The sequence below is a fragment of the Desmodus rotundus genome, chromosome 2 (assembly GCF_022682495.2).
Source record: "Desmodus rotundus isolate HL8 chromosome 2, HLdesRot8A.1, whole genome shotgun sequence".
NCBI lineage: Eukaryota > Metazoa > Chordata > Mammalia > Chiroptera > Phyllostomidae > Desmodus > Desmodus rotundus.
The window spans coordinates 186,654,491-186,680,051 of NC_071388.1; the positions used below are offsets into that span (position 1 = coordinate 186,654,491).

The following is a 25,561-nucleotide window of genomic DNA, read 5'->3' on the forward strand; positions in this document are numbered from 1 at the left end:
TTACAGCATGCACCCCAGCTGGAGACCAGGCCCACAACCCAAGAATGTGCCCTGACCAGCAATTGTACTGGCAACCTTTTGCTTTGCTGGACAACACCTAACCAACTGAGCCACATTGGTCGGGGCTATTGTCAGTTTTTAATACTAGAAAAAGATAATAAAATTGTCAAATCCAAGATCATTGTAATTTAATAAATAGGAAAAAAATTCAGCCTAATAAAGAAAATTTAAAACGACGATGTCTTAATTTACTTTTGGAATTCACACAAATTTTTTTTAGTGAAAAAAATGTTTGTTTTGACTGTGAAAGTGTAAATTTTTGTGGACTTAGCTAAAGAATTGAATAAAAGGATGATAGTTGTAACTATTTGAAATAGGCAAATTTGAAAACCTAAATATGCATAAGGAATTTATGCAGTCATTAAAATGAAAACTGTTAATGGAATGGAAAGATATTTATAATGGATTTGAAAGATAAAATAGATTCCATGGTAATGTGTTATAAAACTTGAATGTATATATGTACCTTGAAAAACACCTAGATTTACAGCAAAAATATTAAGAGTGATTAGCTCTGAGTGGTAGGAATATAAGTGATTTTTATCTTATTTTTGTGTATCTGTATTTTAAAACTTAAGAGAAGAGTCATTATGTAGAATGATCAGGATAAAAGAGGGATTATTCATTGAGTTAGCATGTTATATTCACCTTAGAGAATACTCAGAAAGGACATAACAGTTGCTTCAAATATTAGGAGGCCTTTTATATGAAATTGAGATGAAATACTCTGAATAACTTAAGGTGGTGGTTCGGTGTAGGGAAAAGTGTCTTTGGGTCTATCAGAGTTTATAAACGGGTCCCTGTGTAACTCTAATAGAGGTGTAGTCCACAGATCACATTTTGAGAATCAGTGAAACTAAACAATATTTATAGTGGCCAGAGAGAAAGTGATTTAATAGTGATTAACTGTCCAAAGATGGAAAGCTTATGATTTTAACCTCTGCCCTAACAGGGATCTTCCCCCTAAGCTTCACAATCAAGTATTTAACTGCCTGCTAAATATCCGCAAATTCAGATGGCAGATCAATTGTCATCTTCCACCACCACGCCAATCACTCAAAAGTTTCTCGTTACTTGTCGTGTTCTCTGTTTCAATTGATAATATAGCCTACCAATTCTTACCCAAACATGAAATACTGGGATCATCATTGATTCCTTTCTCCTGCATCAAACAACCATTCATAAAGCCCTTACTGGTCTGCCTCCTGAACTTTCATTAAATCAATTCTCTCATTCCCATTTCTACCACTTGTAGTGCCTTCTTTCTGCCCTTCATCCTCTCACCTTAACTACTATATAGGTTTTCTCAGTTGTTCTCTTTGCCTGCGCTTTTTTCTTCCTGTGACATAAATATTTTTCACCTTGCCACAAAAAAAGATCTATTTAAAGTACAAACCTCACCATGAATTTCAGGAGTTCAAAACCCTTCAATGCATTTCCCAGTCTCCTCAGGATAAAATACAAGTTCTTTAATAGGACATCCATAAGATTTTTCCTGACTAGCACGTCTAGCCCCTGCCTGACTTTGTTCTTTCACCTATCCCCACTGTCCACATCATGGAGGGAGGAAACACGTACGTGTGCTCGTCAGCCCTCTCTGCCATGTATGGGTCATGCTGTTTCTGCTTTCACCAGTGCTCGCCTCTCTGCCTGGAATTCTGTGCTTATAACAACATGTCTGATTTGTTTTCTTCATTTCAAATTCATATTCTTTCCTGGTAGCCTCCTCTCTTTAGTGGGGTGGTTTAGCTCTCAGTGTGTTCAATTTTATCTTTGCAGACCTCATTACTTCACTGAATTATATTTTTGTTCTTTTCCCCATTTCTTTACACATACCCCAATAATATCCATAAGGGCAGGGATCTATGTCTTTACCATTTTTGTAGTTTCAAGTCTAACATTGCTCTTGGTATATAAGTCCCCAGTAACTTTACTAAATGGGCAAATACAAATCCCTACCCATAAACATGTACGAGCATAGGAACAGTTAAGTACCACCTGATAAGACATGTACCTGGATATTTACTCATTAAAATTGCTGCCTTTGTGGGTCAGGAAAAATTGGTTTCTCTTATATTTTCTAAACTCTGCTTTATTAGAGAAAAATAAATCTTAAAAATATCAACTATTTCCAGTTGTGATTTATTTGGGTAGGGTAGCAATTTTCAGATTATAATTCCTATTAATACTTTCTCACCAGTGAAAGGCATACTTGTAATTAGTTTAAGATAAAACTATACTGTATATTATAAAATGTGTATTTGTTCTAGACATACTAGCTAAGTTTGCCCAAGATTGACAGCAGTTATATTTTAGAACATGGGTTATTTAATACATGATATTAAGTCTTTTCTTTCTTAAAGTCTAGCATATCACCTAAACTTCATTAAATTACTTAATCTCTTTGAGCACTTAATAGTTCTATTTCTAAAATGGAAATAATCCTGGTTACCTGGTTTTGATATCCTTGAAGAACAAAATGAGAAATTGGGTATGAAAGCAGGTGGGAAAATGTAAAGCACCATACAAATAAAGTAGTATTTAGTGTTCAAAGGAAGTCTGTTACATATTGGTTTGGCCAGAAAGTCCGTTAAATTTTTTCCATAAAATAAGACACATTTTTCATTTTCACCAATAACTTTATCGATGTGGATATTTTGAGTATGTCGGCTATCTCCTCCTGTTGGCTTCTCGTGGGTAGAGGCGAAGGGTACTGCTAAACATCTTCCAGTGCATAAATAAGACAGCCCCACAGCAAAGAATTATTTGGCCAAAATGTCAATAGGACCAAGAAACTTTGCAAACCATTTTTGACACGTTTAATCAGTAATAGCACCTTCTCCATACACTGCACAAATCTTTTTTCATTTCAGTTGCATTTTTACCTTTCTTGAAATAATAAAATATAATATGCCGCAAATGTTGCCTATCTTCTTCCATTTTCAATATTAAAATGCCTACACAAAAATTTACCAATTTGGTAAAGTTTTTTTTAATGCACACTGATATGGCAGCTGTCACAATACAATCTAACAATTGTTTCAAATGAAGTTAAAGACTAAGCATCACTAGAGCCATTGTACGAAAAAAACGTAATGGACTTTTTGGCTAACCCAATATATTGATATTACATTAAAATAGTATTTGGGTTTTCTCATTTGGAAGGAGTTGAAAAGTGGGGTGGGGGAGGCATTTGTAGTCTTCTTTTTTTTTTTTTTTTTTTTTTTGAGAATGTTAAATTTAATAATTAGTTTCTTTTACATCAATGAAATAATTACCAAGCAAAAAGGTCATCTTTTTGCTGCTAAAATCTTGCTTTATATTGAACATGAGTACTCCCAAGAAGGTATCTGTGATGGTAATTTTTTTCCATGTTCAACACAATAGGTATCTATGCCAGCAGCTCATGCAACATCATCTGCTCCCACCGTAACATTAGTACAGCTGCCCAATGGGCAGACAGTTCAAGTCCATGGAGTTATTCAGGCGGCCCAGCCATCAGTTATTCAGTCTCCACAAGTCCAGACAGTTCAGGTATGTGTATAAAAAGTTCTGCATCTACTTTTATAACTGTGGTTTATAGTCATATCTCTCTCCTTTCATTAGTTACGAAAATAGGGACATAATCTAGTTCAGAGTTTATTTTACTTTACAGTAAAGGAATATGCTGCATCTGTATAGTCACCTTATGTATCGGAACATATACTCAAGAACAGACATGTAAGAAAAAGACTTTTTCTTAAGCTATAGAAGAAAAAAATTGATTGGGGAAAATCATTAAGTACATGGGATAAAATGAAAAATGTTTGGGAGAGACTGTAAGGCTGATCTACCTCAATTAAGGAAAATAGAGATAAAAAAATAATACCTTTGTAGTAATTTTCTAAACATGCAACTGAAAAAAAATAAACCCTTGTTAAAAAGTAACCAATAACCTTACCTAAGATATTACTTCAATTTCGAGATTACATAAAGCATTTGTAATACCAGCTATGTTTAGGGTTCTAAGTTACAGTGTATAACTGTGAAATAATGATATATTCAGAAAATGCACCTTAAGAATCAGCGATTATACTATACATTATCTCGTTCTGTGGAGAGATTATTCCTTTGGTTGGATCCAAAGGAATTAAAGGCTTGTAGACCTCTGAAGGTGACTACTGTACTTAATTGTAGGGAAAACCTAGAGCAGTATACATCTTTGCAGTCAGCTTATTAAAGAAAAAAAAAAAACTTTAACATTCATTCAAGTAGGCCATAACCCCAGCCTCCCATTTCATATTTTTTGCTTCACAGTCTTCCTGTAAGGACTTAAAAAGACTTTTCTCCGGAACTCAGGTGAGTCCTAGGTCCTAGATTTGGAGAGAACTGTATATAGAAAGGAAGGTGAGAAATTATTCTTTATGTCTTTGTCCTTCTCTGTAAACATGGGATTCAAGTTTGAATAGAAATCTTAAACATCTAGGTGTAGGCCAGACTTGTTGCTTACCCAGCCCTTAGTTTGTTGCTTGATTTCCCTACATGTCTTTTCTTCTGCCCTCCAAATGGTAGCCCAGCATTACCTGGACACTTTCAGAGGAAGGAAGTTCATACTATCTCCTGAGGTAACCGATTTATAATTAGGGGTAATTGCTAAAATATTGTTCCACGTGATAAACCAGGATAGGCCCTTATAAAATTTTCCTGGTGGTCCTAGGTCTCTCAGAAAACTGGTTAAGCAAGTTTAACCCCTTTTTTGTTGGACTGCTTTCTTTTCCTCATCTCCCACTCCCTTTCCATTAAAAAAAAAAAAGTCCAGACTAAACAATTGTTTTTTTCTTCAGCCATTTATTGTATGATATAGCTTTGATTCCTCATTGCCATCCTTACTGTCTTTTTGTGGGTGAGCTGTTGTGTTTTCTTTGGGTATGGTAGCTAGACTGATTAATATTTGTAGAGGGGAGAAGTACCTCCTTTTTCCCGGAAGCATTCTGCTAACATTGAAAGGACATGTTGGGGTTTGTTAGCCATATAGTGTACTGTTGGGTATTGAGCTGCCGGTATCTCCCTCTGCTTCATTCTGTCCTTGTGCTTTTGGCTAGCTTGAACACCTAGTGGGGGGAAAAAGAATGTTTTCGTGAGAAATCACTAATTTGTATGAATTTCCATACTTAAAGTTACCAGGAATGGAATTTGTTACCAAGTAGGTGTCAGTGTTGTCCATGTAAAGACCTAAGAATTTAATATTTCTGTGGAATCACAGTGGCTGTATTGTAGTCTCTTACCCTTTGCCTCGGTTTTCATTTCACTGAATGCTACCTTACATTCTCCATCCTATGCCATTACTAATTCCCTGCTATATCTTCCTCCTGGTAATAGTGGAAAGAAACTTAGTTAGGAGACTAGATTTCAAACCTCACATTAATCTTTACTTTTTCTTTTTCACTTATAGTAGGAGGTCTTTCTATAAAGAACACAAAAAAGTTATACCCACAAATTTGTTAAGATTACAGTTTTTAGTTAGAATATGTGATGTTTACTGTATTCTTAATTTTAACCTTTGTGGCAATAATAATAATAATGTGGACCTGGGGGTTATGTGGCCATTAACTACAGAAATGTGTTCATCTTTTCAAGAACACATTTTCCTGTTAAGGTGAGCTATGTCTATAATTGAAAGCCTGAATTCTACAAATAGAGACATACAGTGTTTTTTCTTTAAAGGGCCTAAACCATAAAGAATCTATTAAATTTTAATGGTCACATCAGTGATAATAATCCTAACAGTGATTAGTATTAACATAACTAGGAAGAAGTTTACAGCAAAGAGGTGATCAAACAAGGAGAGGAATGGTTCCTCAAACTTCTAGGTGGGAGAATATTATTATTCTAGAATAGCATTTCCAAAATGTACTAGGTACATTTCCACAGGTGCAAAAATAAGATATTAGGACTTCTGTTTATATTTTTTAATCAAAGAATATTAGAGACTAAGCTGTAGTCATATTTATGGCTTACATTGGTGCCCTAACTTAATCCTTATGTATGAGTCAAATCTCACAGATTATGGGAGTGACATAAATGCATAGAAGTTAATAGTGGCATCCTCGCTTTTCATTTGTTGGTTTTGGATGCATTTTTAATACAGTGTAGTTTAAACGTATCAGAGGATATATGGATTATGTTACCTTAAGTTACTACATTCATTCCTTCGACGAATTCTTATTGATCACATGCTATGTGCCAGTCACTGTTCTAGGTGCTTTGAAAGACAGCAGTGAACAAATAATACTTCCCTATTCTCATGAAGATCACAGTTGAGCGAAGAGAAACAATGAAAAAATAAAATGTGTCAGGTGAGGATAAGAGCTGGGAAGATGATTAAAGCAGGGGAAAGTGATGGAGAATGATTTGGAGAGAAGGGTGTTCTGTTTTATGTTGGCTGGTCAGGGAACATGGTAAGCAGAAGGCAGTAAGTGAAGCTAACCCATATAAATAATAAAAGCAAGTCCCCAGGCTCAGAAGTGAGCATATGCACCACATATCAAAGAATAGCAAGATGTGACTCAAACAGTGAGCGAGGGGAAGAGTGGTTGTAGGTAAAATTTTTGATGGAATCTTTACTTCGTAATGTGATGGGAGCAATGATAAAAATCTCTTGTGAAACTTAGAGGTACAGTGGTTATCATGTGTTTAAGAGTTATCAAATGAAAGGATGAATTACTTGTTTTTCATGTAAGACAAGTGTTCAAAAAGTTTTGATATTTTTAGTGATGGCAAGTAAAGACTTGCAAGTGATATATTACCTAATATGTTTTTGGAAAGAAAATCCCTTTCAACTATTTTTTTGGGAGGAAAAGTGACATTTTAATGAGTGAGAGAGTAAATGTTTTATATACTATATATTTTTTAATTGATTGCTTTTAGAGAGAGGAAGAGAAAGAGAGGTATCGATTTGTTGTTCCACTTATTTATGTATTCCTTGATTGATTCCTATATGTGTCCTGACCGGGAATGGAACCCGCAGTCTTGCTATATCAGAACAACACTCTAACCAACTGAGCTACCTGGCCAGGGCTGAGAGTAACTACTTTTTGAAAGAAACCTGTGCTGTGGAGACAGCATTTTGAAAATAAAAGTTTGGTCCTGAGCAGGCAGCTCAGGTGGTTGGGTGTTCTACTTCAAAGCGAAAGGTCCCAACCAGCAGGCCTAGGTTGTGGGTTCTGTCCCCAGTCAAGGCCTATATGGGGCGCAAACTGATTGATGTATCTCTTACTTCGATGTTTCTCTCCCTCTCTTTCTTCTTCTCTTCTCTTTCTAAAAATAAATAAATAAAATCTTAAAGAAAGAGAAGTTTGGAAATGTTTCCATACCTTTTTTTAAATTGATTTGAGAGAGAGAGAGAGAGAGAGAGAGAGAGAGAGAGAGAGAGAGAGAGAGAGAGAAACATCGATGTGAGAGAGAAACATTGATTGGTTGCCTTTCATACACACCCCTACAGGGGATCAAATCCACAACCTTAGGTATGTGCCCTGACCAGGAATTGAACCTGCAACTTTTTGGTGAATGGGATGACACTCCAACCAGCTAAGCTACCTGGCCAGGGGATCCTTATGTGTGTGTGTGTTTTTTTTTTTTTAACTGCAAACAAGGTAAATTTGGCACCTAAAAACTCAAATCTGTATACTTTTAAAACCCTGGAGATAGAATTTTCTAAACTATTTAGAAGTCTTCTAGAGTTTCAGTAGTGTTGAACTTATTTGTTGAAATATGAAACCATAGTCTTTTTTTATTAGCTAGCTGACTGAGAGCCAGGGAAATGAAACAATACAAGGTAAATCTCATCAAATGTTTTTATAACTGGTAGATAAAAAAGAAAAGTGATTATTTTATTACGTAAGTCTAGCCAAAATGTACTTATCTACATCTCACAAGTTCTCTTTTTTCAATAATAGCAGGTTTTAAATCACATTTCAAAAGCCCAAGCTTAGAATCATTATTCTGAGTCATTATTATAAACTACTAAATGATTTTTTTAAATTATATTTATTTATTTTTAGACAGAGGGGGAGGGAGGAAGGAAGAGGAGGAGAGAAACATCAATGTGTGGTTGCCGCTCACGTGCCCCTCACCAGGGAACCTGGTCTGCCACCCAGGCATGTGCCCTGATTGGGAATTGAACCAGCAACCCTTTGCTTTGCAGTCTGGTGCTCAGTCCACTGAGCCACACCAACCAGGGCCTGTTAAGTGATTTTTGATGAAGCATATTAAAGCATATCATTTACTATTATAAAAAAAATTAATGATTTAGCTTTAAGAAATTTACAGGTATATTTTATTTATATTTGATCTATCTCTAAAAATAATTTTGTTTTATAATATATAATAACACATTTACAAATATATATGCTTATGTAACTTTCTTATAAGAGAGATCTGAAGATCAAAAAGAGTTTGGAAATTATTGCTGTATACTTATATTAAACTTCTTCATCCATTGAGTAAAAATCTGTACTAAAACCATGAATGTGAACTCTCCCCAGGAAAAGTACCTAAGTTTCAAGGGGAGTTTGTATAGTTTGAGAAAGCATCTAATGTTACCATTACTTTGATTTTCGCTGATATTTTATTTTGAAATTTCAAAAAAAAAATCAAAATAGGAAGTTTCCTCCCTTATAAACAGGAGGTACGGGTTTTTAACAAAAGAAAGTTGAGAGATACATATCTAAAACTTTACATTTATAAGTGGTAGTTTGGCTTTCTGAAAATGTCTTGCCTTATAAGTGGCCAAGGTTAATAAGGACCTATCTGAGGAGCTCAGGGAGAGCATATAAGTGAGGTGACTGAGGTGAGGCCCAAGGAAGTGGCTCTTATTATTGGAATGTGGTGTTAGTCTCTGATACCTAAAATAGGGATTATGTGTTAATATAATCTATTAAATACAGATTGAACTATAATTAATAATTTGTAATATTTATAAAAAGGATTTTTGACATGGTTTTTTAATAGTCTCAGAAATGTGGATCCACTGTGTGTTTTTGGGTTTTGGTTTTTTCTATTTGGTGGCTTTTTATTTGGGTAGATAATCCATAGGAATTGGTTTCATAATTCTGAGTAATTACTACATGGTAAGTTAATTCCTATTGTCTGAATTGACAAAATCTTTTAGATCAGAGAAAGAGGGGATGGTTTCTACTAAGAGCAATAGATCCACTGAGTTTGGAAAAAAAATCAGACTATATAATAAAAAGGAACATTCATTTATTTCATTTTGAAACTATCATATGGGTGGTTGTTATAGCATGTTTTGAAGTTATTTTCATGACTTTCAACTATATATCCTTGAAAGAAGGTTGTGAGGATGAGAGTTAAACAAGGCAGAGAGAACAATAGAGGAGCTAAGGTTCTGAGAAGTATCAATGAAGGTAAACACTTTCCACACCCAGTACTGTTCAGTCTTGTTATTCCTTGAGATTCTGATCTTCTGTTAAGGCTTTCTCACAGCTCCTTATCTGCTCTACCTCTATGAGAAAGTCCGTGCAGACTACGCCGAGTGGGCTGGATACAGCAGCTGTAGATCAATGAGAAATTGTTCTGTGTGCTCCTTTGGTAGTAACTGTAGCATTATTACTCTGCAGAGGCTCACAGACTAAATTCAGCCTTGCCATTCTTTTTATCTGTCATTTCTGGACTCCTTAAAGTGTTTCTGTTAATTTTTATGTCTTTAAGACTATAATGTGTTTGGATGAAGCAAATTACTTTATTGTAAGTACAGTTTGTGAAGTATTACTAGATTTACCTAATTTCGTTTTAAAATGAGTGCATATCACAAAGCTCTGTTAAAATGACTACCTGTTCACTAGAACCCTTAGGCCCAGACCATGTACGTAGTATCTTTGGGATTTCTCAAGTTCCTCTGAATATGTTTTTTCTTATTGCTATTGCGATAAATTTTTACCTGGAGCTAACCCACATAGACTTGGTTAAATCTAATTTTCACTCGACAGCCTCATGTGCACCTAGTTCAGGAAAGAACAGGAGGCTCCTGTTGAGTAGACTAGGGAAACTTGGCAGTGTAAATCTAACAGACAGATTTGCCTAGGTTGAATGAACTTCTAGTCTAAAAATGGTCTAAAAGCACCTGTGGGTTTCTGCTTCTGATAAAACTGGTTTGAGATTGGAACCAGTAGGATTTTGTTGCCCATAAGGATATCTAAAACTGAGATGCCAAGTATTGACAGTGACTCCACTACTTCCTAGCTTTGTGGCTCGGGTGAGTTACTTAACTTCTTTGTACCTTAGTTCTTCTATTTATAAAATGGATATAATAATTGTACTTATCCATTACCTAATGTTACTGTATTAGTAAGTATTAAGTAGTATCATATATGTATGTGCTTTAGCAGAGTACCTGGCACAAAGTAAAAAGTGCTAGTTGCTATTATTATTTCTCCATGTAAAATCTTTATTCAACTTAATCTTTATTATCTTTCAATCCAGAGATACTCTCCAGAAAGGCACAGTTCTTTTTAACTTGAGTGTTTACTTAATAAGAATTATAGAATGCAAACTTGGAAACATGTCTATATGTAGCAGACAGCTTCTTCCTAACTTGCTAGAAACAACCATCTGGAACATGATAGGGTATCACCAATCTTATTTGTACATTTGTAAATATATTCACAAGTGTTTACACTGTAGTTAAAGGAAAATATTTGTATATTCACTATATAAACTTATGACCAAATATTTAGTTGTTTATTCTTTCCTCACTTCAGAAACTTTATTTTACTTGGTAGTCTTGTTCTAACAACTGTAAAAAAACAACTGACAGATAGTATTGATGTATTCATGATTGATTACATGAAGTCCTAGAATAGATTGAGCTGAATTTGGATATCACAAAAATGTGGTTTTGACAAACTTTTTAGATCCTCTTACTTCTATAGATAAGTAAATGGAAGAGGAAGGTGATTGGTGTGATTGTTTTTCATAAAAATGTGTTTTTTAAAACTCTACTGAAGCATATATACGGTTTACGTATGTCGTAAACCGTATTTTGTAGTTGACTTTTTCTTAAAATTCATAAAAATTTTATGGGAACGAAATTTGATTATCAAGATAGTTCTTCATTCTTTTCAGATTTCAACTATTGCAGAAAGTGAAGATTCACAGGAGTCAGTGGATAGTGTAACTGATTCCCAAAAAAGAAGAGAAATTCTTTCAAGGAGGCCTTCTTACAGGTATGAAATTTAATAGTTAAAAGATGTCAGAAAACCAATTAGCTGTTCAATTCAAGACCATATGGAAGCTTACTTTTATTCATCTTGAGTTACTTCTCTCCAAATAAGTTGAAAGTTTATTGTACAGAGTGAGAACACTTCTTACTCTGCACAGTCCTGGATAAACACTGATATGTTGTTGTTGTTGTTGTTTTCTGCTTCTGTTCTTGTAGATTATGCTGGCAGCTGCTTTTCTGTTTAAAAGTTTGAAATACACTTGATAAGGTTATAGCATTTTCTAGTTACATGACAGTTCTGAGACTGCTCTTCATCTACTTAGCAACATATTTGCAAACCATTTCTTTTGCAGTGGTACTTAATGTAACTGTTAATTTAATAGTTGTTTCAGAGTGATGCTTTGCTGATATCTCCTAATTTTAAGGGTATCTTACTATAGTTTTTATATTCAGCTAGAGAAGTTGCCTGGTCCATGCCTTGCCTCCAAGATGGACCAAAACCATTTTTTTAATATGACTATACTGGCTCCATATTCAATATTTCCAGGAAGAGTAATTCCTTCCACAAATCCTCATAAGTTTACTTCACAGTTTAATATAAAATTGAAACTTACAATATTATTCTTTTTTAGTAGTCTGAATTCTTTCGTGTATATTTCTATTTTTCGGAGGAATGGTTAATTTTTTTTCTACTTGGCTACTAAGCTAGCCCTTTTCTCTATCCTCACGATTAAATTCAGGATTCTAAATGAATTATCTAATTGATTTTGAGGTCTTAAGAGATTTTACATTACCAAGTATGTATTATATGCATTTATATTTGTAATTTTGTAACTATAACTAGTTTTAGATTTTAACTTTGAAGTATATCTCATGTTAGTATGTAATACATTTGATCCTGAAACAAATCCAAATGAGGTATAAAGAAACAAGCCATGTGGCTTCTCTGTATATAAATTCTAGGCAAATCATAGCTGTAAACCTTATAAAATATGAGCTTTCTGCTGAAAAAAGTTTTTATTTGCCTTAATGGGCTTGTAGCGTATGTTCCAGTAAAGATTCTTTAAATAATAATACCTTGATTGAAAACCATACAGAAGATGCCTGAGACCACGTATATATAGAGAAAGGGCTATTTTCTTGAAAGATAGTGGTATCTTCCCTTATAATCCAGCCTCCACAGTGGGATATCATTTTGTTTTAAATTTACGAATTTTCAAAACCTAGCCTCTAAGTCTTGATTATAACAAGATCTCCAAAAAGGTCTTTATCATATTCTTGTAAGGTTGAAGAAGTGGGGATTAATGGATAGTACAAGGTGGATTTTTATTAGAACAACCCAGCTTTAGAGTGATTAATTTGTACCCAGAGTAGTCCTTGAAGAGCTCTTACTTAGTCTCATCTGGCTTGGTATTTTTACCACCAGTTTAGCTGAAAAACATAGAAGCCATGCTTTTCAGATCTGCCAATGACAGAACCTTAAGGGATTAAGTGTCCTAAAGGATGGGAGAAGTACTTTGAAAGATCACAGCAGCCAAGGGGAAAAGACCGACACAAACAGGATGAAATGCTAGTGAAAATTGTGAAATTTATGAACTTGAGTTTAATAAAATCATTTATTCAAAGTACAGGATTTTGAATTAATTCATTTTTCAAAAATAATTATGTTCTCTAATCATCATTGATGAGATGTGTTTGCCAAAAAAGCCAATATACTGTAAGACTACATTGGTAAAAACCTAGCGTCTCAGGTAAGGGAGGGAATTACAGTTGACCCTTGAATAGCATGGTCTGATGCAGGCTCTGAACTGCACTGGTCCACTATGTGTGAATTTTTCCTAGTGGACCCGTGCAGTTCGAACCTGCGTTGTTTAAGGGTCAGCTGACAGTTGGGACTCCATGTATGTGAGAGAATACCTGTAGTTATAGCAGCTTTTCAACTGCATAGGCATTTGGCATCCCTAATCCCCTCTTTGTTCAAGGGTTACAATAATCCTGCTGATCAGACCACACCTGGAATATACTTGAAGAGAAAGCGAACTGTATTTCCAGGGGGAGAATTGACCAAGGTGGTCTGGAAAGAAAAGCCTAAGAGGGATCACTGGCTTCATGCAAAAGAGAAGTAGATGTATGTGTACTGCAGGAGTTCAGTAATGGCTTTTAAACTTTTTCAAACCACAATCCACAATAAAAAAATATGTATTTTTTGTTTTGTTTTTTTTAAGATTTTATTTATTTCTTTTCAGAGGGGAAGGGATGGAGAAAGAGAGGAAGAGAAACATCAATGTGTGGTTGCCTCTTGGCGTGCCCCCCACTGGGGACCTGGCCTGCAACCCAGGCATGTGCCCTGACTGGAATCAAACCAGTGACCCCTGGCTTCTCAGGCCTATATTCAGTCCACTGAGCCCCACCAGCCAGGGCAAGAAATACATCTTTTCAGTTCTCTATATACACATACATCTAATTACACATATTCATATATAAAAATGTAGGTATATCATATATATGTGAGTGTATATATCTATACACAGGCATCTAAAATAAAATTTCCACAAAGCAATACTAACTCTTATCATGGGTAATGTTCAGCTGTTCTTGTTTTACAATATGTTGTTTGCAACATACTGAATTGTTTCCATGATCCACACATGGATTGTGACCCCAGTTTGAGAAATATTGCTCTAGAAACAATATTATTCAAAGTGTAGTCCGTAGACCAGACTGATAAATCAGCATCTGGTTAGCAATGCAAATTCTTGGGTCCCTCCCCCGTATTTCATGAATTATACTCTGGGAATGTGACCTAGGAACCTGTGTTTTTAAAATTACTATTTTTTTATCCTCACCTGAGGACATGCTTACTGATTTTAGGGAGAGGGGAAAGAAGGGAGAGAGAGAGGGAGAAAAACATCCACTGTGAGAAACACCAATCAGTTGCCTCCCCTACGCTCCTCAGTTGGGGACAGCCCAGCAACCTAGGTATGTGCCCTGACTGGAAATCAAGCCCGCTACCTTTCATTTTATGGGATGACGCTCCAACCAACTGAGCCACACCAGCCAGGGCAGAATCTGTGTTTTAACATGCTTTTCAGATGATGGTTTGTATGCTGAAGTGGGGTCTGTTGACCAGCAGTCAGTTTACAAGCTGTTTAAAATAGTTGTTTCCCAATTGCAAAGAAATAAAGGAGAAAATCTTACAATAAGAATAGGGATTTACTTAAATGAGAACAAGCAGATATGGAAAAAAATAAGAAATCTTGGAAATGATAAATACAAACTGGGAAATTAAAAAACAAAACAAAACACCAGTAATAAACTGGAAGGGAACTGAGAAGGTAACTCAGAATGGAGAACAGAAAGAGGTAGAAAATGTGAAAAAGTGGTGAAAAGTCACTGGAGTATATAAAAGTGAGGTGCTTCATTAGAAGCATTTATAGAATTTACAGAGGGGAAATTGGGAGAAAGAAAATTATTTAAAGAGATAATAGTAGAATATTTATACAATACCAGTAAAAGTAATTACATAGGTAAATATATATATAAATATATATAGTTTTGCTTTGTAGCTCCTCTTTTTTCCCTATGATTTGAAAAACCAGTACATAAAATAACAATTATAAAACCTGTTAATGAGCACACTGTATTTCATGAAGATTTACTATGCAACAATAATAACATAAAGGGGCAGAGCTTGGGTAGACCATTAAAGCTAAGTTATTAATTCAGACTGATTTGTTGGAAATTTAAGATGTTAAAAATTTCCTGAGTTAGGGCTTTTTCCTCTCTTCTGTGATCATTATTCATTTGAAATATGGTAAGATTTGTTTTTGTTCATATATCATTTTTAGAATTTTCCCCATCTTTGTTGATGTATTTTCTTTTGTTTTTAGTGTGTGAAACATTAACATAATTCCAGAAGTTAGAATTGTGTGTGTGTGTGTGTGTGTGTACATACTCAGAAGGACCCCTCCCCATCATTTCTTCTATCCTTCTTTACTTCTTTCCCAACCACTCAGTAGATGCTAATCTCATGAAACTTTGGTTTATCCTGTTGTATTCTTGAACAGATAAACAGATACATATATATGTTCATATTTCACTTTATTATACAAAAAGTAACCATGTGTATCTATTATTGGGATGGACTGTAATTTATTCAGCCATTCCCCTGTGTGTGGTTATATAGATTGTTTTCAGTATATGCTGTTATAAACAGTACTATCATGAGTAATCTTATGCATATATACTTTGTGCTGTTGGGAGTATATCTTAGGGTAAATTCCTAGAAGACTGCTATGTAAACATGTAGTTTTCTTAGATATTACCAAATTACTTCCATAAGTGTTCTTCTGATTTTATATTCCTAACAGCAAAATACGAAAATTTTCTCAGAGCTTTGCTAATAGAATATATTGTTACACATTTTTAAAAAAGATTTTCTTTATTATTTGTTTTTAGAAAGAGGGGAAGGGTAGGAGAAAGAGAGAGAGAGCAACATCAATGTGTGGTTGCCTTTCACACCACATCTCTCCCCCCACCACCCTGCCAACCCACACATGTGCCCTGACTGGGAATCGAACCAGCGACCCTTTGGTTCATAGGCTGGCACCCAGTCCAGAGCCACACCAGCCAGGCTTTGTTACACATTTTAATTTTGCCAGTTTGAAAGTTAAAAATCAGTATTTTGGTCTTTTATTCCCTGTCAGTTCTTTATATATCAGGGATAATTAGCCCTTTATATGTAATACAGGCAAACATTTTCTCCTAGTGTTGTTGATCATCTCTTGACTTAATTTTTGGTGTTCTTTGTCACACAAAAGGGTTTTTTTTCTGTAGTCAAATTTTATTAATTTTTTCTTTGCTAGCACCTGGATTTTGAATCACAGTCTTTCTTTACATTCAGGTTAAAGAAAAATTCACCTTCGTTTATTCTGGTTCTCATATGGTTTCATTTTGACATATATATTGTAGATCCCTGGCCCTTTTTTAGTTTATTTTTGTAAATTCTTGTGTTTTAAACTTCTGTCCTAAGCAGTAGCAGCTTCCTACCAGCTTTCAGATCTTGTCCTATTATATTTAGCCAGTAAATATTACTTTATTTTAATTAATATAATTCTCTGTTTTTCTAGGAAAATCTTGAATGATTTATCTTCTGATGCACCAGGAGTGCCAAGGATTGAAGAAGAGAAGTCTGAAGAGGAGACTTCAGCGCCTGCCATCACCACTGTAACGGTGCCAACTCCGATTTACCAAACGAGCAGCGGACAGTACAGTGAGTAATAGATATTTCTGTTTTGGAAAGTGAGATGAAAACTGTTTCTGCTGAAAAGAATCATAGAAGTGCCAACTCCTTCTCAGGCTTGCTGCAACTATTATATTTCCTTTATTGTTCAGTATGCAAAGTTCTACACAGAAGTATTTTGTTTTCTTTGGGGTTTTAATTAGGGTTACTCAAGTATGTAAGCCCTTTAGATGATGGTCCTTTGTTTTATGCTGTTGCTTGGAGAGTCGTAGAGGTTTTCAAACTACTCCTTGAGCATTTTAGTCCTCATAATGTATGTGATATTAATAGAGAACATACGTTTTTTGAGATCTTTTGAAAGAAAATAATCACTCTTTGGTTATATTTAAGGCCCAAAGTGGTCTCATTATTTACCTATTTAATACTTCATTTTTCCTTCTAGCATTGTAAAGTCGTATTTCGTGTTTCATGGTGGGGGTGGAGAGGCTTGGTTGCAATCTACTAGCACATTCTCCTTTTAATATGAAAGCCAGTGAAGTGAATATGATAATGAAAGCATACGGACTGCTGAATTAAGTCCTTTTTGGCTCACAGAAAGCAAAGATTTCTTTTGCAAAATTATCAGTTTCCATTTCTGTGATATCTCCAACACTTAAGTGTGTCTTAACTTTCACCTACATCTGTTGTAAAGTACTTTCGAGTTCTGCCTTTATTAGATCGATGGCATTTGTGTGAAGGGTGCTTTTTGTCCTCTTTTCTCAGTATCTTTTTCCCTCGCAAAGTGCCTCACATATTGGTCTCTTCATTTTGATTTGTTCATTACTTCATTACTGCCCATTTTATGTTTTCTGTTCTCTGTTCATTAATTACAAGTTAAATACAAACATTGAAACTTCTTTGCTGCATTAGTTTTTAAATTCCCTGGGGCCTGTGTCAGAAATGAATAAAAGTTTGACTTCCAAGTTAATAGTATTTCAGTTATAACTTCAACTTGGTTTGAATTCCAGCTGGATTAACAACAGATTTGCAAGTAGCAGACTTTTTAGCTCTCTCAAAGCGGAAACTTTTGATAGTAAGTAGAAGGAAGGCATTTTTGACGAAGCTTCTTGTCCACTCTGAGTTTAATAAAGTTCTGTTCTCTTTTTTCTCTTTAAGTTCTTTGTTGGCAGAGATGAACAGGTGCTGTGTTTATATGTGTGTGTGGGTTAGCCCTACATCCAGACAGTTTGAGCGGTTCAAGCCGTGCACTCTAAGATGTGGGTACATGACCGTTCTTCCTCTCCGACTTTGTCACACTGGGGGTACCGCATACTTCTGTTGGTGACAGTGACTCACTCAGTGTAGTGATTCTCACTTGAACTAAAAAGCATGTTCCTTTGGCAAGGGGCATATCAGAATCTCACATAGGGAAGTGAAGTTCAGAAAAGTAGATGTTTAATTTGGCACACCGCTCTCCTCCAGCAACTGAGGATATTACTAATTTTAAAAGGTTAATACTTTCAGATTTTTAAAGGTTATTATCTTTGTCCCTTATTCTCTGTGTATAAACACACATGGCCTTGATGGAAGTGACTTAATATTACGTTCTTGATTTTCATTAACAAGCAGTATAATGACTACTTACATACACAACACATTTGTATATTTCTTACCTTATAAAACAAATATATTGTTGTGAAAATTCAAATGGTAGAGCTTCATAGCATTTATAAAAAGTAAACATCTTTTTCATCCCTTCCCAGTAGCGTTTAGTATTTATCTTTCCATTCTTTTTCATTCCATTTGTACATGTTATTGTGTATTTTTATATAAATGAGACTTCATTATTTATATACCACTGATGATATATACACATGTAGTTATGTATATTATGTCTTTAACAGCTATATTATGTTTCACTTTATAAATAGAACATTTACCTAAAAATTCCCGGCCCCCCCCCCCCCCCCCCCCCCGCCCCCAGACACAGGTACTGGTGAACATTCAGAACGTTTCCACTGTTTCAAACAATGCTACATGAACGTTCTTACTCATGTTGTACTACCTCAGTGGAGTTGCATTCACAGAGTAGAATTGTTAAATCAAAGAGATCCTGCCCAATTGCCTTTCCCAATGGCTGGACCAATTTTTGTTCCTTCCATAAATTGGTTCTTTTTTTTTATTAATACTGTTGCTAGTTGTATCCATACTTTGTTCACTATCTCCAATAATAAAGTCTTGTTTGAGAGATTCTGTTTGTAGGTAGAAAAACGTGTAGGTTATTTTGAACTTCAATTTTTTGTTTCACTAAACAAAACTATATATAACCAATGATATATTCCCCTTTATTTTAGCTACTGAGTATCTCAGCTAAGTTTATGTTTAATTGTATTCTTTCTATCTAGATTTTCTGGTAGAATTATTGAATACACCTATAGACACATCAGTCACTTGACTTCTGTGTTCTTATTTTAATGAATTTAGTTTTGGGTTTTTTTTTTTTTTAAGATTTTATTTGTTTATTTTTAGAGAGAGGGGAAGAGAGGCAGAAAGAGAGAGAAACATTCATCGGTAGCCTTCCTGCATGTCCCGACCTGGGACTGAACCCACAACCCAGGCGTTTGTTCTGACCAGGAATGTAACAGGCAACATTTCACTTTGTGGGAAGACACCCAACCGAGCCACACTGGTCTGGGTTTAATGAATTTGTTTTGTTGAAAGCTTATCTAAAAATTATTTTGGAATAATCAAGTGTATAAGTAAAGAAGCAACCATGTTTGATAGCATCAGGCATCAGTTTTCAGAGTACTTTTATATACATTATCTCATTTAATTCTTGCAGCAATTGTATTTTAGTGGCTAGAACCAGATATTTTTATTTTTACAGAAGACATAACAGATTCAAATAACAGTTTAGTGATGGAACTTGGACTAGACCCCCGATCTCCTGATATATAGTTTTCTACTTCTTTCTTCCCACCATGAGTTCATTGGTATGTAGCCGAGAAGAAAGCTCTGTGTGTTAAATACAGTGGAATTTGCTTATTAACTCTATATGAGAAATTGTGGTTTGATTTTTTAACCTCCTGATTCTTTCAAGTTATCCTAGAATATTAATTTCAATAGTTCTTACATATTCTTTTTTTTTTGAGACATGTCTAAGATAAGTAAAACGGAATTAGCTAAAGTGAATGGATTGTATTTGCCAGTATCTTAATTTCCATAGATATCATTTGTAAACCAGATGATTAACTGTTGTTATTTGTTGATTGAACAGTAGATAATCAATTTTTCATACACAGATGACTCAGGATATTAGTTACCAGAGCTAGCTGACAGTTGATTCCAAGTTAATTCCCTTCTAACAGACAAAAAGTAACGTGCTTAGGTCAGACATGTTGACTTACTCAGTTAAAAATGCATTGTGCAGTTTTATATGTAATACAATTTTTAGTCTCTTTTTGGAAAACTTCAGCTCTGCCAGGGAGAGTATCTAGAGAAGGATCCAACTACCTATCTTAATGCTGACATCTAAAGGATCGCTCCTTCCAAATGAAATAATGATCTATTTCTTTTTTTTAACTTTTTCCATGTACTCTACCATCAAGATGAATTCACCTTTTTTGTAATGAAGTGAAATGTCTGTGTAACAGATGATTACTTTGTAACAGTGAATGAATGACAAGTATAGTTAATTAGTAAATAATCAATAAAAGACCCTAGATGAGAATGTTTGGATACATAACTTAGAAATAGCAGTGAGGTATTTTTTTCCTAAATGATGATCACAAGCTCTGATTTTAAACTCCCTGAGAGACTCTGAAAATTAAGTTCCATAGGACATTTCAGTTGTTTCATTGAGTGGACTTTTGTTATAGTTTGTGCATTGCTGGCAAGTTAGAGAAAACGCACTACTGAACTGTTTTTTTTAAATTATGCATTAAGATAACCTTTTATTACATGCCTATTATTATACTAATAAGTACGTGAAAGTAGAGAAAACCACATTTCCTACAGTCAAGAAATTTATTTACTTGTGGGACAGCAAATACTAAACAGTTAAAATATTAGGTAGTTAACACTTGAATAAAGGAAGCATGGGTCAAAAAGTGGTGCCTCCTCTGAACCAAATAACTTCAAAAAGGAATTTAATATTTTCTCATTTATTTACTTGTTTTTAAATTATTAGTAGATATTATTATAAATTATAATGTAGTTTATTGAGTGCACTTATATACAGAAATTGGATATGGGTTTCCTGAGCAGAAAAGTACTTGAGTGTACCAAATCCTTCTTGGCATTGTTATTTGCTGTTACAATTCTCTGAGTTTATGTCTTATAAATTACTCTACTTTGAGTTTAGTGTGTTGTAAAAGTCCTACATGGTATTGGTTAAACTTGTAACAATAAAATCCATTGGGTTTTAGTTGCCATTACCCAGGGAGGAGCAATACAACTGGCTAACAATGGTACCGATGGGGTACAGGGCCTGCAAACATTAACTATGACCAATGCAGCCGCCACTCAGCCGGGTACTACCATTCTACAGTATGCACAGACCACTGATGGACAGCAGATCTTAGTGCCCAGCAACCAAGTTGTTGTTCAAGGTAAGAGAACTCAGATTTCACAGATATGGTAAATTCTTTGAAAGGTTTAAATTTTATAAACTCAAAAAAAGTAAGTATGATACTGTAAAACATTGTTAAAATATAAATTTTTCTTCACTGTAGATATTATTTTCTATGAACTCTTCCATTATTACAGTTGGACCAAAATGTCATGGCATAAAAACAACTATTTTCTGTTTTAAAAATAGAACTGCTATCTTTAACATCTCTAGAATTTTGGGGTAGGAGAAACAGCATATAGGTTACAGGGAAGCAGTGAAACCAGGGCTAGATTCTAGATCGAACTCCACAGATTTGCTCTGTGACCTTGAGTAAGACCCTCCCTCTCCAGGCCTTTTTTTTTCCGTGTGTCAAATGAGAGTTGTACTAAATTATTGATCAGATTCTTTGGAGATTCAAAGTTGTTTCTCTACTTTTTTAGTCAAAAGAAATTTATACCCTCATTTCTAATATGGTCATTTTTTATTTCAAATGAAGACATATACTGAAAAAATCTTGTACCAGTATGCAACTATAGAAATAGCTTTTTAAATTTTGTTTTCTTTTATTCCATTTTGTTTCAGGAATCTTTATGGATAAGAGTTGACCATTTTTCTTTTTAACTATTTCAGTATTTTAAGAATATGGCTAATGCCAGATTGAAAATTTACATATAATTAAAAAATGTTTCTAAAATGTTCTCATTAATAATATATTTTGCCTCTGTTAGGTAGTGACAGGTGTACCCCTTCATTATGGATGAAAATTTTTGAATAATTCTAAAACATCAACTAGAGAGACTCATAATTTATTTAAAAGGGCCCTAATGTATTCACAGAATATATTCTGTTACTGAAATATTTGAAGAAGATAATATTTTGCTTGTTAATGGGAGTAAAACACCTTTTCACTTTACATGCAGGTACTCAAAAATTGTAAAGCAGGATGTCAGTGAATTTGAATTCTGAACGTCAGTTTGAAGATGGTAACATGTTTAGTATATAAATCTTTTCCACTCAAACTACACATTTTAATTGATATTAACAAACATGGATAATTTTATAAAGATCTTCAAATTCTCTCAGATAATGTTAGGTTTCTTGTTCTTAGGTGGGCATATTATTAAGCTGCTTTTAAAAGCAGTTTGACAAGTAGTGATTGTATTTTCTTTTCACAAGTGATGGATCATTTAATTAGAATAACACTTGAGTTTATTTAGTTGTTATCATTTACATTAAAACAATGTTTACAGATGATATAATTGGCATCACTTGGTACACTTTCATACTTACAGTTTTGTGTCAATTAGAAATTTATAATAGTTGACCATAATGCTTTATTTTCTCTTCCATTTTGCTATTTTATGAAAAATCATGGTCGTTTTTATGTCGTGGCAAGAGTCTACTTGAAATTTTTTAATATGAATTTACCAATATCAAAGGAAGACATTGAGGACTATATCTAGGAAGATGATCCAAGCTGTGCCCTACTTACCTTTTAGACTTAAGGTTGGTAAGCATGTTAACAGAATAGAACTGCATTCCAATGAAAGATAAATAACCCAGCAGATGTGTATAGGTTAAGACCTCTTTCACCCAAGTGCCTGTGCTAATAAACACATTCAATTGGGAACTATTCTCAGTAATGACCCAAAGAGTGCTGACTCTTTCAACTTGTTAGTCAGAATCACCTGTTCCTTTTTTTCCCCTTTTAATCCAAAATGTATGTTTAGATTGATGATTGCTATCCCTAGTTCTACCAGGTCACAGTGCTTCAGTGTCTTACACCATGTTCACCATTTTTCTTTTCAGCTGCCTCTGGAGATGTACAAACATACCAGATCCGCACAGCACCCACAAGCACCATTGCCCCTGGCGTGGTTATGGCGTCCTCCCCAGCGCTTCCTACACAGCCTGCTGAAGAAGCCGCGCGGAAGAGAGAGGTGCGCCTCATGAAGAATAGGTATGTACATTGCATTTACTGAGGTTGGTGTAAGTCAGGTATGTCTTCAGATTCTTCAGATGTGTGTCCTTCACATCTGCTGACAATAGGGTCTTCGTGTTAGTTTTTTTCTGGTAGAATTGGTGGGTCTTGATAAACTTCATTTAATGAGCTGCACTTATGACATGGCCAACAGGATTACGGGTCAATCTTTGATCATAAAGTAGTTTTCTTTCATGCATTTTCCCCAGGAGAGATTTAGTGCACAATTTGCTATATACTTATTAGGCTTCAACCAACTGGCTAGGTTATTGTTTCTTTCCATGAGCAGTGTATTTTAAGATCAAGAGTTTCATGTATGTATATTAAAATTAAATGTTAAATTTATTTGCAATATAGTGAACGTATGTTGGCCAATCCGTGTCTTAATGAATATTACCTTTACTCAAAATAGTAACAGTTTAACACCCAAATAGTCTTTGAAAATGGATTGTCTAAGAATACCTTGTTATTAACAAAATCTTAAAATAGAATTAGCCTTGAACAAAATGCTGCAAAAAAATGCTGCGTATCAAAAATCTATGGAAAATCCACTTCTCATAAAGTAAATTCATAGCTGTAAATGGTTTTGTCATCACAAAACAATAAAAAATTTTTATTTACTTACATTTACCTTAGTATTCTTTATTTTGCTTAAGATTTAAATATTTAGTTTAGAATTTTAATATAGAAATGACAAGACAAACCGAATAAAATAAAAATAAGTATATAAGATATAAAAAGTTATAAATTGGTGAAATATTCCTCTGCGATTTGCCCCAAGATTCTTCAAACATGATGAATAAGGTCAGAGAAACATATTCTGTTTCTTTTACTGGATTCAAGTTCTGGTTCTGTCCCTTTTGCTGTGGCTTTGGAAGAACATAATTAACCTTTTAAACCTCAATTTTCTCCTTTTTAAAACAGGATTCCACAACCACCCAAAAGGCAACCCTTTTTTTCCCCCCCAAATCTTATATAACTGGAATCATACAGTACGTAGCCTTTGGGTCTGGTTTCTTTCACTTAGCAAAATGCATAAGATGCATTGACAGTGTTGCATAAATAAATAATTGGTTTTATCACTGGTATTTCATTGTATGTGTGTATTGTAGTTTGTTTATCCATTCACCTTGAAGTTGATTTTAGTTGTTGCAAGTTTGGGAGGAGTTTGAATAAATTTACTGTAAATACTTATATATACATTTTTATATGAACTTTCAATTCACTTGAGTACATATCTAGGAGTGGTCTGGCTGAGTGGAAGAGTAAGTATATATTTAACTTTATAAGAAACTGCCAAACTATTTTCCAAAGCGGCTATACCATTTTGCATGCGCACCAGCAGTGTATGAGAGTTCCATTTACTCTGTAGCAAGTGTTAGATTGTTTTTGCACTTAGGTCTATGATCCCCTTTGAATTAACTTTTATATTAGTTGTGAGGTGTGTTAAGGTTCATTTTCTGCATATGGACATCTATTTGTCCACCATTTTTTGAAAAGACTATCCTCTCTCTATTGCCATTGCACTTTTGTCGAAAACTAATGGACTGTATTTGTGTGGGTCTGTTCCTGGGCTGTCTAGCTATTTTCATTGGTCTGTGTCTGTACTTTCTCCAATATTACGCTGTCTTGATTACTGTTAGTGAGTTTTGAGTTTGCTAATGTGAGTCCTCCAACTTTGTTGTTTTATAGAATTATTTTAGCTCATCCAGTTCCTTTGCATTTTTATATAAATTTTAGAATCAGTTTGTTGATGTCAGTGAGAAAGTTTGCTGAGATTTTGATTAGGATTATGTTGAGTTTATAGATCAAATTGAGGAGAATTGACATCTTAACAATACTGATTGTTCCACTCTGTGAACACACTACATGCTCCATTTTTCAGCATATAGTTCCTATACATATTTTGTTAGATTTAAACCTAAATACTTAGGGCTTTGGGTTTGGATTTCCTAGGGGGTGGGAGGAGGACTATTTTAAATGCTATATATGTTTTTTAAATTGAAATTCAGTTGTTCATTGCTGGTATATAGAAATAAAATTGACTTCTCTTTTAACCTTTTATCTTGTAACTATTCTAAATTTACTTATTATTTCTAGGAGCCTTGTTGTAGATTTTCTACAATGTTGCTGGCAAATATGGACAGTTTTATTTTTTCCTTCTAATCCATATGCCTTTACTTCTTGCATTATTGGCAGTCTTAAGGACTTCTGATAGGCTATTGAATAGGAGTGGTAAGAGGACATCCTTGCCTGTTCTCCTTCTTAGGAATTACATTTGTTTTCTATTGCTAAATTACCACAAAATTAGTGACTTAAACAACAAAGTTACTGTCTTAAAATTCTCTTGGATCAAAGGTTACCATGGATCTCACTGAGCTACAGGAGATTCAAGAGAAGAATTTGTCTCCTTGCCCTTTCCAGCTTCTGGTGGCTACCTAACATTCCTTGGCTTGTGGCTCCACCTTC

The 25,561-nt window shown here is 34.5% G+C and overlaps 2 protein-coding genes across 10 annotated transcripts in view; one reads left to right on the forward strand and one right to left on the reverse strand.

The window, feature by feature from the left end:
- CREB1 (cAMP responsive element binding protein 1) overlaps positions 1-25,561 on the forward strand; it is a 39,221-nt gene that overhangs the window by 3,217 nt on the left and 10,443 nt on the right. Inside the window, exons 2-7 of one of the 3 annotated variants that reach the window (XM_024564165.3) lie at positions 3,448-3,594; positions 4,357-4,398; positions 11,182-11,282; positions 16,408-16,550; positions 20,927-21,109; positions 22,921-23,071. In XM_024564165.3, the coding sequence (XP_024419933.1) occupies positions 3,448-3,594; positions 4,357-4,398; positions 11,182-11,282; positions 16,408-16,550; positions 20,927-21,109; positions 22,921-23,071 (767 nt within the window). Of the gene's footprint in view, positions 1-3,447; positions 3,595-4,356; positions 4,399-6,293; positions 6,396-11,181; positions 11,283-16,407; positions 16,551-20,926; positions 21,110-22,920; positions 23,072-25,561 lie in introns of those variants that run through there. The other 2 variants (XM_024564167.3, XM_024564168.4) reach the window with 2 other exon arrangements.
- METTL21A (methyltransferase 21A, HSPA lysine) overlaps positions 1-25,561 on the reverse strand; it is a 58,473-nt gene that overhangs the window by 3,098 nt on the left and 29,814 nt on the right. For 2 of the 7 annotated variants that reach the window (XR_008426208.2, XM_053919013.2), the window contains one exon: positions 5,010-5,150. The exons of 2 other annotated variants lie outside the window; for them this stretch is intronic. Coding sequence is in view for 4 of the 5 variants with exons in the window: in XM_053919013.2 (XP_053774988.1) it covers positions 5,010-5,150 (141 nt within the window). In the remaining variant the exon portion in view is untranslated. Of the gene's footprint in view, positions 1-4,760; positions 5,151-11,374; positions 11,516-25,561 lie in introns of those variants that run through there. 3 more of the 7 variants (XM_053919012.2, XM_053919008.2, XM_053919005.2) reach the window with 3 other exon arrangements.